The 13,654-nt window shown below is 39.3% G+C and overlaps 1 protein-coding gene across 2 annotated transcripts; it reads right to left on the reverse strand.

The window, feature by feature from the left end:
- Nucleotides 1-2,768: 2,768 nt before the first annotated feature.
- nufip2 (nuclear FMR1 interacting protein 2) lies at nucleotides 2,769-12,645 on the reverse strand. 2 transcript variants are annotated; one of them, XM_049592185.1, is made up of 4 exons: nucleotides 12,235-12,645; nucleotides 8,803-10,497; nucleotides 7,853-7,885; nucleotides 2,769-6,298 (listed from the first exon to the last, which is right to left on the reverse strand). In XM_049592185.1, exons 1-4 carry the CDS (start codon nucleotides 12,398-12,400, stop codon nucleotides 6,246-6,248), a joined length of 1,947 nt encoding a protein of 648 aa, XP_049448142.1. In that variant the 5' UTR covers nucleotides 12,401-12,645; the 3' UTR covers nucleotides 2,769-6,245. The 2 variants fall into 2 exon arrangements, with proteins under 2 accessions (XP_049448142.1, XP_049448143.1); XM_049592186.1 differs by having other exon boundaries at nucleotides 12,253-12,643.
- Between the last annotated feature and the right edge of the window lie 1,009 nt (nucleotides 12,646-13,654).

Genomic DNA, 13,654 nt, shown 5'->3' on the forward strand with positions numbered 1-13,654 from the left:
GACTTTTTGTGTGTTAACTGATATAAATTATTTTAAAATGTAGCCTATTAAATCATATTTTAAGTACACTTACAATTTATCTAAAAGAAATCTATTTAGGGATGTGCACGACTAAAAACAAGTATACAGACCCTTTACTTAAGTTAAAGTGATAATACAGCAGTGTAAAGGAAGTCCTGTAGCCTATTAAAAGTCTGTTCATAGTTTATATTAGTGGATTATTATTTCTCATGTATTAATGTGTAAGTAGCATTTTACTATTGTCAAGGTGGAGCTAATTTTAGCAAGTTTATATACTACTGGCCAGAGGTAAGACTAAGTCATTGTCACAAGTGTTTCAAGTCTTCGCACTGAAGTCAAGTCCCAAGTCAGTATTACCAGACCTTTGAATCTGCCCACTCCACTGAGTCCGAGTGGACTGATTCTGATGGAAACGCAGTGTAACCAGTTCTGTCTGAGTACAAAGTCCCAAGTCCTAAACTTTGACTTGTGAGTCCTGAACAAGTCATAATGCGCTCTTCATTCATGTAATGCCAATATTAAATTTACAAAAATCATAAATGCTTTTTAAAAATTGTATTTATTTTTTAAAACTAGTTTTTTAAAAACGCACCTAGCTGTTCAGCTAGGTGCAAGATCGCTGCTTGTTCTTGCGACATTTCGGCCGTGCTCTGAAAAGCAGAGCTAAATGGTAAACAAACATGGCAGCACACCGGTAAGGTAAGACAACACATTTACATGTCATTTTCTATATGTTCTCTGACATTTATCCTAACGATATGAGGTGGTCTTTGTGGAGAAAAAGCTTGTTTAGTGGACTAACTTTGCACTTGAAGTATGCCCGTTCACAACCATGCGCACCGGCTGTATCTAGGCTAACGGCTAACATGCTAACTATTATTTTTATGTCACTAGTCACTTGAAACAAATTTAGGACGATAGGAGACAGGTTGAAATAAACCGAAATTTCCCTTTAAACATATGTTGATGAAAGCATTATTTAGTGTGCAGACTATTTTTCTGTCAGCCCTATTTTACACAAGTTTGTGACCTTGTCTTTGAGAGTCTCAAGTTTAACTTCAGATTTCTAACTAAGTGATAATGTACATGTGATACAGATGACTTATCCAAACATCAGACAGCAGAAATGCACAACACCAAACACAAAACACAAAATTCTTCATGAAAATTTGACATTTTAATGGAAACTAAAATTGTGAACACTGGAAGTTTTTTTTTCTTTTTTTTTATATCGACTCTATTACATTGTTTGGAATTTGAGGGTTATTATCATGCTTTAAAAAAAAAGAACATTGTAATGTGACACTTCTGTTAAATTCCAAACAAAAATTAAATAATCAGACTGCTCACTTAACTTAAATGTCAACCTGTAAGACATCTGAGAAAGAAATGCTATTGCCTCATATTTTAGGGGGGCAAGAGATGTAAAAGTGACAAAAGGAGGAGCAGATTCAAAAAAAAAAAAAATATTAAAAAAAAATGCATGAACAAGCACAACAGCCATTTGAGATGACACAGAGAAACAAAAAAAGATGACTCGGCGCAACATATCGCCTCTTTTCATGACTGAACTTTGTAAAGACATGTTGCCCTTTTTATTTTTTTTTAAACGTTATTCATCATGTGTGGAATCATAAACACTGTACCTCTCATGTGTCATTGAATAAAAGAAAAAAAAAGCCCCCTAAATTAAAAACATTTCCACAAGAGGCAATGACAGTTTAAAGGAGGGACAGTTTTTAAGTCGAGCACAAACACCAAAGTCCAGCATTTCCCATTACAGACGATTGATTACTGGATGAAGAAGCAGCACTTTCGGTATTTGTTTTATCTTTTGAAGATTGCTCCTCTCTCACACCGTTTAACAACACGCTCAAAGTGACATTCAGCTGCTACAATAGTGACTTCTCTTCACTAGAAACTCCTCCGAACCCAGCACGATGTCAGGGAGCTGGTTATGACATCATCAACAACGTCCCCAGTCTGTGCGCTTGCCATTCACTAGCTGAATATCTGAGTAGTGTACCTTTGGCGAAAGCAGATTTCAGAGTTGTTGAACCGCACGTTAATACCTCAACTCCCCCTCACAACATGATCAACATCACTACAAATAAAAAATATATTAAGAACTCTGGGATGCAGTGTGTCTCGATGCTCATCACTCCATCACAGCTATCTGACGAAATGAATTAAAGTAATTTGTAGAAAATCTGCTGGAAGAGAGTTCAAATATATTAACATTGGTGCTATTGGGGGGAAAATAAGTCTACATCAGTCTTTATCAGTAACTAAATCCTCTAAAACTCATGAAAAATGAGACATCTTTATTTTCTGTATCATTTATTCCTTTTAGTCTCATCCTACTTGTGCATCTATGGATAAATTAGGTTATGACTCAAAAATAAAACGTTTTTAAAAACATATGTTAAAACATTAACTTGTTAAATCAGTTCAAATCAATTATGTGCTACTTCAGACATTAACTTGACAATGAGACTGGCATGGGTATACACCAGCTAGCGGTTGTCATCCATCCATCCCATTCAAACTGATTTTGGCTTTAGGTCACACAGTTCTGAACACAGAAGCCATGACAATATTTTTAAAATTAAAAAAAAAACAAAAACAAAAACAAAAAACTACAAAAACACATAAAATGCTCATTGCTTTCAGCTGCGTCCATGTCGCTTAAAAGAAGAAATTAGGATTAGCTGTAAGAAAACTTAAACAGCATTGCAAATGTTACCAAAAAAAAAAAAAAAAAAAAAAAGAAACAAAAAAATGGCACGGATATATGCTGGAAGCAGATTTTAAACAATCAAAATTGCTGTAAAGTATAATTTTTTTCACACAGGCACCTGAACATGAAACAACAAGGAGGAGGTTGGAGGAGGGGGGGATTTTGAAATATACAAGGAACTTGCATATAATAGGAAGAACTCGCTATGCACACACCCACAAAACAACGAGGCCGAACTCGTCACTCACAACCTGGAAGCCTGCATCAGCATCCTTGAGGTGATTGCACATCCTGAGGGGGTGGAGATATAAAACTCCACGTGATCAGGCTTTTCTTTCTCAACGCACCAACAGTCAGTCACTCAAATCCCCCCTCCCCACATCACTGATTAACCATCTACTCAGCTTCAAGAACCTGTTTTTGGTTTGCAGGCTACAATGCTAAATAATAGTTCTACCTTTATAAATGCATATTCAACATAGCCTTTTTGCTGTATTTAAGTGCTTAAAAACAGAGGAGCCTTGGGGTGGGAGGATTCTCTGATTTCCCTGTACAGGACCATCCTCTCAGAAAAGCAAGACAAAAAATATTTTAAAGAAAAAGGTCGTAAGACTACAGTAACATCACATACTACTCATTTTGATCACCCTGTTTTACATTTAGAAGCCTATAGATGCATCACTGTCCGCAGAAAATGATTTCAGTCTGAAGAATTTGGCATTCGCCGCATGGAAACCTGATTATGTCGCTCTGTGTATGAATTATGGGCAATCAGAGGAAATTACATTGTGAGTTTTGTGTAACTTCATGCCAGATTAAATGTCAATTTCCGCAAGCACAGTAAAAACATAAAAGTCTAAATGCTAATGGGTAATATCTCCTCAAATGCCCTTGCTTCCTCATACACCAGATCCAACACAATGGTTCTTAGTCAGAGGGCAGCATCTGATGATACACTCATCCATCACATGCTGTACAATGGAAGCCTAAAACAAAGCGTTTTAAATACCAGAGAGCTGACTGAGATTAGAACGTGGAAGTTAAATGTCAAGACAACTGGCCGCAGTTACAACTCTCCCACTCCACACATGAGTACGAGCTGCGGCGATGCCTAATCAGGACACAGTGGAGAGAAGTGTACTCGAAAAACTCATACCCAGATTGTAGCTACCCAACAGAAACACCACTGATGTTCAGCAATAATAAATCAAGAGGCGCTTCACTATAAATGCACGAGGGAGAAAATGAACCATCAAAGATTGCAAGATTACAGTCTAGTAAAGACAGAAAACAGCGCATGGAGCAATGTGCTTATTTTTAAAAGGGGGAAAATAAACTGGAAAATGTGTATTTTTAGAGCCCAAAATGACAATGACAGCACCTTGCATGCCATGACAGCTTTCCTCCAAAGTAATTATTTGGTGTTTTGTCACAACATCATATGAGACTCTATATAATAGGACTCCAATTCAACATTTCCAATTTGAGAACGTTACATGACAGGGGCCATTTGGCAGAAACAATATCTAACATAGTCATGGCTTTATCAACACTACCTGAGATACATTTAATAATTCTGTATTTATCAACTTGTTTTTTTTTTTTTTTACTGAAAAGTAACAGCCCAGAGCCATTCTTTCAAGGAGTATTTCTCGTCAGTACATATAGATCTCTCTAGTAATTAAAAGATAAAAGCAATTAGTTTACATAAAGTGCTATTAATCCACACATTAACCAAATCATATCTTCTAGTGAAAAGAAACCTGCACAGTTCCTTCCTTATGCTGAATAAACCAATCCTGATTTGGAGATGGTGATGAAAGTGATGTCACAGCTGGCCAGTTAACAGTTAGCAAATTTGGGCTCCCTAGACTTCATAATTCGATCTTTCAGCGTGAGCTCTTTAGCAAAAAAAATCACTTAAGAATTTGTGCAACAAACTGACAACGCACCTTAAACGTTTTAAAACAAACCACACCAGCATCTTGGGGTGATGATTTTGTAGCTCCATATAACCCATTTCACACATCGTATGGATCACACGGTGTTATTGCACACTGGTTTGCAAAATGTAAAATGTTAACAGTTAAAAACATAAAAGTACAACTCATCTTCACATTTCAACACAGTTTGACAAAGTGGCTAGTCGGGGAAACCTAGATTAGTATTGCAATTGTTGTTGTGTTGCCGTTATCTTTGTATGGCGATGAACAGTGACCTCTGACTTGTTCATTTGCACCAGTAAACATGCAAGAAATACAATGCCATAAGACAGAAAAAGTAAAGACCAAATGCTGAGTCAGGGGAAAACAAGTCATAAAATGCAACGCTGTTCCTTTAACGAGAGGAACTGAACAGTTTTTACACAGAAAGAAATCCAAGCAAACTAATCTGAATGGACATCCTGAGTCTTGCTGCTGAACAAAAAAAACACAGAAGGCAGAAGACCTTAATGGTAGCAATGCCTTTTGCTTAACAATTTGTCGCTCAGTTAATTCCTTAAGTCAGGATTCATATGTTAGATATGAATCTGAATTTAAGAAACATCTGTGTGACCTCACAACAATCTGCATGAAATGTATGAAAAGCTTTAAGATGAAAAGATTTTACCTTTAACGGAGACCTGATTTTAAAATCTTTAGCACACCTGTATTGAACAATGAAATGAAGGGGCGTAGCTTTCCTTCAGATTGGGCACTTCTGTACCTGTGCTCTGGGGTCATTCTGCAGTGCGGTTAACACTAATCATGTTAGGGCAGACCGAACAGTATAAAAGAAAGAAAGCAAGCGTATTATTTCTGGGCTCTGATTTTTCCCCCAAAAGGACTTAAGACAAGGTTCTCCGTTCCTGGTTGGGGCCTCACCTATGAGCTTCCACTTAACTTTACAGTTTTAACTCCAAAGATCTTAACTCCACAACTTCAAGGCATTCTTTGCAAAGTGTGTTCTCCTTTCTTCCACGATGAATTCAAGCTTGCACACGGATGTGTATGTATAACGTCTAACATATCTACAATGAACTCATTTGAATGCGTGAAGAAAGAAAACGACTGAGGCATCCCATAGTCAGACTGACGGCTGCCGCAGTTCAACAGGATAAAGGCTTAGGGAGGTGCAATCCATGACACCTTCCTTTGTTGAACTCCCGAACATCATCCTTAGAGAGCCATGAGACAAACAACTATCACAGCTCCAAAGTTCCATTTATCGTGTTGGAGAGGCACCGATCAACTCCTTTAACGTCCCTCCAGTGTGTGTGTGTTTGTGTAAGTCTGTATGTATGCGTGCGTGCGTGTGTGTTTGTTTGTCTGATGCCCCCAAAGAAATCTGTTTTTCCACCGGAGATTCCAAGGAAAATCTGTCATGCTAAACTATCAATGTTTTCACAGTTGTCACTTTATCTGTCCAACAGGATTTAGGATTTCCAAGGTAGATAATCGCAGCACCCAGGAGAGAAGAAGGTAAGTACTGTAGACCATCTACCTCACTGATCAGGTCCATCCTTGGTCTCATCATAAACCACTACTCTTTTTGGATCTACAGCAGAGGGGGAAGAAAAGAGCAAAGGGTTAGAGCATTCAACATGAGATCAGTCTCACTGATGTTAGGAAATGTGTGACTAAATTCCCAAAAGGGGTGGGGGATCGATATAACATAGTATAGTATCATCATATTTTGCGTAGCAATACTGTATCAATACAAAGACTACTAGAATAATAAAATCAATTGCTTTTTCAGCCGACTAGATACATCTTCCTGCAATACAAATGACTGAAGTGAGAAACTTTAAAACCTTATCTCATAAAATAAAACAGATGTTGACAAAGTTTTCCTTTGGTTACAGAATTTGTAGTTTAAAAAAAAGGTAATAAACTGCAATATACAATACTATATGTTATCGCTTACTCAGCATATCACAAAACATTTAAAATCGCAAAAGTATTGTATCATGATTATATCGTGGGGCCTCTGGTGATTCCCACCCCTAAAATTTTGCCAGTTTCTGAATATCTTATTCAAGCTAAGTTCTTGAATGCTACTTTACTTAACACTTGAGAATTTCAGCCTCTACTGTTACAAAAACATGTTTTGTTGAAAAATAAGTATATCGAAAGTACTGTTTTGGTGTTGGCATAGAAACTGTACCACAAGTTTCATACAAACCCCAGCCCAGAAATAACGGCATACGTCATTCTATCCTGTGGTTGAATATTAAGCTAACAAAGCCTCGGATATCACTGAGCTCATGTCTGTGTTGAAACCAACAGATTATTTGGAATAACTGCTGCATTGCCTGCCAGCTGGCATGACTGCAGTATCAGAGGACCATACAGCAGCAGTATGTCACAGTCATTTGAACAGTGTCTCTGTTGGTGATTACCTTGGGTTGCTTATGTTTCTGCTGTTTGGTAATAAAACAAATATGGCCATTTGTCATTAAAGGATTAGCTGCTATGTGATATTACTCTGTGACATACAGGTATGTGTCCTGCAAAGGCTTTCTCGAGGCATTAATGCAGCCTTTGTGCACATGCTACCATACAGCCCGACTAGATTAAAATTTTATGTGTGTAGAGTGATTTATAGTGAGGAGTTACCTTAATAAGCTTTAGTATCTTTCTAAGTGGGATACAACTATAATGAGGCTATTTACTCATACCCCATTAACAGATATAGATAAGATGTCAGTCTTTAGATTTAGCATGTGTACAGCTTAGTCTGGATCCTCCATGTTTATATGTTGACTATGTGTCGCAAGAACTGAACAGGCAACACTAAAAGTAATCAAGGTCATGAATGGTAGTCTATAAATTAAGTTCTTTTATGCTTTTTAACATTTATGTCCCATTTGGATCAGAACCAAAACACAGATACACTTGGTCCTGCACATTTATGAATATAAGTAACTTTAAGCCTGGACTCCTATGGTTACGCATGTTGGAAAGTGATGTGTTTCACCAATGTTTTTTTTTTTTTACACTTTCATACTTCCAACATTTCTAGCTCCAATTCTTGTTGTGAAAACTGAACAGTGTAAACATTTCTAAAAATAGAGGTTGGGAAGAAAAGGGACCAACAAGTTTAGTTTACCTTGTTTTTGCAAGTTGAAAATGAATTCCATTTCTGTTGAAGGAAAACAAAACACATTATTTCACATAAATATTTAAACATTATTTCTTAATTACTGTTTCATACATTAAATCTCTTGAAACTTCAGTGCTTTAAGTTATAATCCTTAAGATTTTTGCAAAACAAAATGGCAGAGTCCACCATTCCCACAGTACTGTCTTCACACACGAGGGATTCACCAAACTATGCAGCATGTAATCCAGCATTACAATATACAATTTTATCTCATCAAAATCAGCTACACTGTTTACCTTTCATTCTCCCACAGTCAAACTCAAACTGCATTATGTTACCACGGATCCAAACCAAACATTTCCTAACGCTTCATATTAAAAGCAGTCAACGGTAGCTTTTACTGTGAGGCATTCACAAACGACGCAGTGTACCTGTAGCAGAGATTATCGCTAACCACAATTATTCATCAAGAAACTGTAATTTTTGGCATTTTTTTTTAAATCAGCAGATCATTTTTAATTTTGCAGAGCTATAATCAATTAAATGGGGGCAGCCACAGCGAGCTATTAAAGGAAGAGTTACAGACAACAGGTTGCACACCAGACTTTCTGAAAGGTGACCAACTACTGTCATGGTGCCCTGCTGTCAAGAGGAAAACTACTTGTGTCTTGCACAGCATGAAATCAGTTTGCAGATCTAATTATTATTGACTGACGTCTCTACTACAACAATGCCAGTTTGTATGGTAGCACTCTAAACACATAAACCAGTTGCTCTTCTACTGTATTTCTGACAAAGTAGCTGCTTACGGAGTGTTTGCTGTAGTATTAAACCGCACGTGCTCGTACTAGCAATAGTTTCACCAACCAGGAATGAAATCTTAAGGATTACAACTTTAATGGTTACACAAATATGGTTACACAAATATGACAAATAGAGTAGATAATCATAGTTACCTTTAGTGTGATAAGTGACAGCAGCTTTAATATCAAAGGACCCCCAGCTACACCTTCTGCCAATGTCTTTAGAGTGGGCCTGTTGTTTAGATGAGCCAAACAACACAGTGGTTAGCTGGCCCTGTGCAGGCTTAGCACCGTTGTCTTTACTGGGGGCCGACACAGCAGAACCTGCACCCTTTGCCTCAACTTTTGTCTTTTCCTGGCCACATGGCTGCAGCTTGTTCTCCTCCTCACTCATCCCACAAGTAGGAGAACAAGCGTTAGACACATTGCAAGGGGCACAAGTCCTTTTCTCAGGGTCTTGAGTCAAAGTGCCCGGCTCTAAGAATGATGGGCTAACATCAAAGCAGGGCTGGGCAACCTTGGCTGCGGCAGCCTGACACTCGCTTTGAGGTGTGACCACAGTAGTCTTGTCCTCTGCAGGCACCTGGCCACCTCCTCCTTCTGGCCCCAAGTTAGGCTCATTGATGAAGGAAAGCCCCCACTGATTCTGGAAGATATCTCCCAAGGCTTTCTGATTTGTCTGAGCAGCCGGTGGGTCAAGGTGACGAGCACTAGGGAGCACAGGTTGCATATTTAAAGGGTAAATTACAAGAGTATACTTTCCAAGCTCATATGCTTCTCCATCTACAGGACTGGTTGTAGAGCTACAGTTACTTTCCAAAGGTGATGCTACATTCTCGCCACTTGGGATAGATGGGGCTGGTGGAATACTACTAGCAGCAGGAGCAAAGAAGGTACCCACTGATGGGCAGCCATTTCCGTTTCCAGAAACAGGGCCATTAGTAAAGCTAGCTGAGGTGATAGTTTTCATAGCAGACATAGGGACCTGTGACAGTCTAACAGGAGGAGGCAGTGATTCTCCTCCACCTTGAGCTACTTTGTTGAGGTTCTCTTTTACTTTACTTGCATAACTGATCTTGGGAACAATTTTTGCACTGCTATTGTCCACAGGAAATACTGGAGGGGGCTTAAACAAAGTCCACGAGTCCTCTTTTGAAGGTGAGGAAAGCTTGGCTTTGTGCCTTTCCTCAGTCTTTTTACCAAAGGTGCCAACTGTTTTACCATCAGAGTTTTTCCTCTGAGATTCACCCATTGAAGCTTCTGATGCAACAGCCCGTCTAGCTGCTGACTGAGCTTCTACTTTATGGGCGGCTCTAAAGCCATCAAGTCTAGAAGTCAATCCCTTCTCAGTTGTCTCAAGATTAAAAGCCCCATGCTCTTGTGTAGTGTTGCCCTGCTGCATGTCTTTCTCCTTTTCTCTTATCACATTATCATTGTTCTTGGTGTTGTTACATCTGGCCTTGCGTTTCTTCGGAGTAGTATATCCACCTTCGGAACCGCTACCGTCATTGTCCTTGCTAGAATAGCCATTTGTAATTAAGCCACAGTTTACAACGCCATTTTGAAGCAATAGAGAGTCTTTCTTATCCAAAGGCTGGCCCTCATGATGATTCAAATCCAGAGCCTTTTCCTTGTCATTTTTAAGGTCCATACTCTTCTTATAGTCCAAGCCTTTGCTGCTCACTTTTGGAACAGTCGTGTACAGCTTTTGCGTTGACTTCTGCTTCACATTTGTGTTACTTGCATGTCTGTTACCATTGCTGTTGGGGGAATACGACATACCAACAGTATCAGACAGATGTGGATTCTTCTCCCCCTCCTCCTCACTGATGTTTACTTTTTTATTGCCTGAAAGGGGAAACAAAATCAGGTTATACTGAAATGTTACAACACATCAAACATTCTTTCCACTGGAAAACTGCCCCAACTAGCAAAAGATTTTCAAAAATGCTGTGTCAATTCATTTGACCTTTCTCACTTTCAGAAAATATAAGTTAAGCAAGGACTCTTTGGTTAAAAAAAAAAAAAAAAAATCAAATGTTGGGTGGTATTTTGGTGTTTGTATTGCAAATATGAGCAATATAGGACCATAAAGTCACAAAACCTGAAAAAATGTTTCAGGCATTAAAATTCTATCTCTTCTATTCACAGATTTAAACTGGTTTTTCCTATTAAAACCACAAATATGCACCTTAAGTTTGAGAACAACTCAATTGTTGCGTTCACTGTATTTTCTGTTAAATCACTGCAGCAGTCGACGTTGAGGAAACCATGTTGTCAGACAGGTTATGCACCACAGTTATGCTATGCTTATAGTGTAGCCTGAATATGTACTTCATAAGATAAGCTGGGTGCTCACTGTATGTACCATAACAAATTGCGGACATGTATTATACCTCACAAATGCATACTGGGCTGCTGGATGCTATCTTCTTGACATTATCTGATCTGACATCAAAGACCAGTTGCTGCAAGATGTAAAGGGAAGGCTAACAGCAGTATGTATGACATGGAGTGGCAGTGTACCACAAATAGGTCTGTGCACTGCACGGGCACGGCTGTGTCAACGTGGGGCTTGCAATTTAATGGTGCTGCTGCCCCTCATGTCAGTAGGCACAGCACACAACAGGCTACATACAGCCTTGCTTCACTCATTATACAGAAGCAGGCTGTCGCCTGTTTGCATTAACATAGCTGCCAGCAAACGTAAGGTCGATGATTACAGTGTCTGTTCAGCTGCAGCAAATTGTATCTTTATCTACTAGTCATGACCGAGTTGCTGCGTGGCTTTACGTTGACTGGACAACATGCAACAGGCCTGTCAGAGATGGCTAGCGTTAGCCACTGTCAACTAGCCATCGACTCGCTGGGCATTAACACACCCTGTCACCGTTAATAGTCGGTCGTGCCATGAGACAGCAACCTGACACTCATATCCAGAGTAAGCAAAAGCCAACAGCGGCGTGTCAGTGTTGCACAGTACCGTGGTTGTACAAAAAAATCTTAACTAGCCGGATAACTTTAGCATTAGCTCGCAGTGATATTCTAACATGGCCGACAGGAAATGGCAGCTCAGAACATTCCAGTGGAGCCGGCTCGCTTTCCTAAACTGGACACAAGCATGCTGAGGGGAACAAGACAAAGATCTGACTTGTGTTGAGAGCGAATCACCGTGCACATTTAACACTTAATGAGTTTACAACACAATGCATGCTAGTAGGATTTTCTACAATGATTTAGTTACATTTGCAAAAGAAAAATGGGTGGTGAAACCGGCGCACAAGGTCAATCCCCGATATGTCAAACCACCACCAGCGACAACTGTCACGCAACGTCAGCTAGCCAGCTAGCTAACTTAATGGTTGGATTCTGGTCCCGACAGTGGCTAACTATCAGTATGGTCTGTTAGATAACGTTATTCACCAGCTGTAACGTGTCTTAAAATATTTAGGGCAACAGGCAGCATATAGTTTGAATTAATAGCTAGCGGGCTACGCTGTAAATCACGGTGGAGTTAACATTAGTTAGCAAATGCTAGTCGGCTCGTTGACATTAGCTGACTAAGGCTAGCAAACGTTAGCTCACTTTTCCGGATGGCCCAACCTGTTTTCTTCGTCTGCGTTTCCTGATGCTGGCGCTGGAAGTGGCTCTGATCATTTTTTGGACAAGTTGTATGTTGAATAGAGTGTCTGTCCTCTCCGTGGTGGTGATATTGTCTTTCTTGTGCCCGATCTTTGGGCTGTTCCTCCATTGAAGTGTAGAATGTCGGACTTGTTCAACCAATATGTTAGCTCACTGGGTAAGTACAGAGCAGTCCAATCACTACCAGTGTAAAACGGAAGCTATTTGAAGCCTCTGTAAACGTCAGCAGTAAACGTCTAAAAATGGCACTGTTTTGGGTGGTCACCGCCACTAAATTCCGTGTCTACTATTTGTGCTGAGTTATGCAGGGGATATTTTGCAGGACTTTATAGATCTCGGCGGACGTTTCACACTAAAATAACGGAGAAGTGATATTTAAAAAAAAAAAAAAATCTTTTCGGGGGGGCAATGACGGGGTGGGGTTCGTGTGTGAACTAAAATCATATGACCGGAGGCGCTGCCACGTCTCCAGCCAGTGGACACTTTTGTGAAGGGTCCCAGGGAGACCAACCCCACTCCCAAAATGGAAAACCAACTTATTGCAAAATTCAGTACATCTGTCCTAAAACATGTGTCATTCATTTGTCAGTATTTTACCACATGTCTAATAGAAAACATGTTAATGGTGCTGTTTTCTGGGCTACATTTGTGCCAAAAACACCCAAATTAACACGATAATCAAAGTGTGTGTGCACACCAGTAAGTAATATGCAACATGTGTCTTCCACTAAAGATTTCTGCATACTTCAACTTGCATATTTTCCCGTGGTGTGTGATATATTTTTAATGCCATGTGTCATGCTTGCTCAGCTTTACATCCCATCACAAAAACCACATTATACAAATGAAAACAAACTCTGTATGCCTACATGCAAAGACACATGGAGAGATATCAGAGGGTGAATTTATATTTTAGACATATGCATTTGTCATATATGTTTAGCACTTATCCTCATTCAGTGTTTGGGTGGAGCAGTGGGCAGAGTATGTCATTATGGTATTAAATATCATATGTGGAATGGCTACATTACTTTGCATTTCTTTCCATCCTTTCAACATCATTTGCTCCTTCAGCTGCCCCACAATTAAGATGTCCAGCAGGAGCATGCTGCCATTAAAGTTTTTGTCCTCTGACACTACTAAGTGAGTGAAATCACCCTCTGATTTCATGTGTGGGTCTGGTTTTAATTGCTTGTGTTTGACAAGTCAAACAAAGAGTAAATGCACACTAAAAGGCTTTTGTCTGGATTAGAACAACTAACTCATACTGAGTGATAACCATAGTTTAGGTTGACATTTAGGAAAGCCCAGCAAATAATCTCCTCATTTGGAAATATATATATAGGCCTACATAAAAGGGAGA

The sequence above is a fragment of the Epinephelus fuscoguttatus genome, linkage group LG12 (genome assembly GCF_011397635.1).
Source record: "Epinephelus fuscoguttatus linkage group LG12, E.fuscoguttatus.final_Chr_v1".
NCBI lineage: Eukaryota > Metazoa > Chordata > Actinopteri > Perciformes > Serranidae > Epinephelus > Epinephelus fuscoguttatus.

What these genes read in the sequence shown, in the direction of transcription:
- nufip2 (XM_049592185.1), bottom strand. Translation starts at nt 12,400, where the DNA reads ATGGAGGAACAGCCCAAAGATCGGGCACAAGAAAGACAATATCACCAC. An exon ending in AGGTTGGGCCATCCGGAAAA is followed by an intron (nt 10,498 to 12,234) that starts GTGAGCTAACGT and finishes TTCCCCTTTCAG; the next exon opens with GCAATAAAAAAGTAAACATC. An exon ending in TGTCACTTATCACACTAAAG is followed by an intron (nt 7,886 to 8,802) that starts GTAACTATGATT and finishes TTCCTTCAACAG; the next exon opens with AAATGGAATTCATTTTCAAC.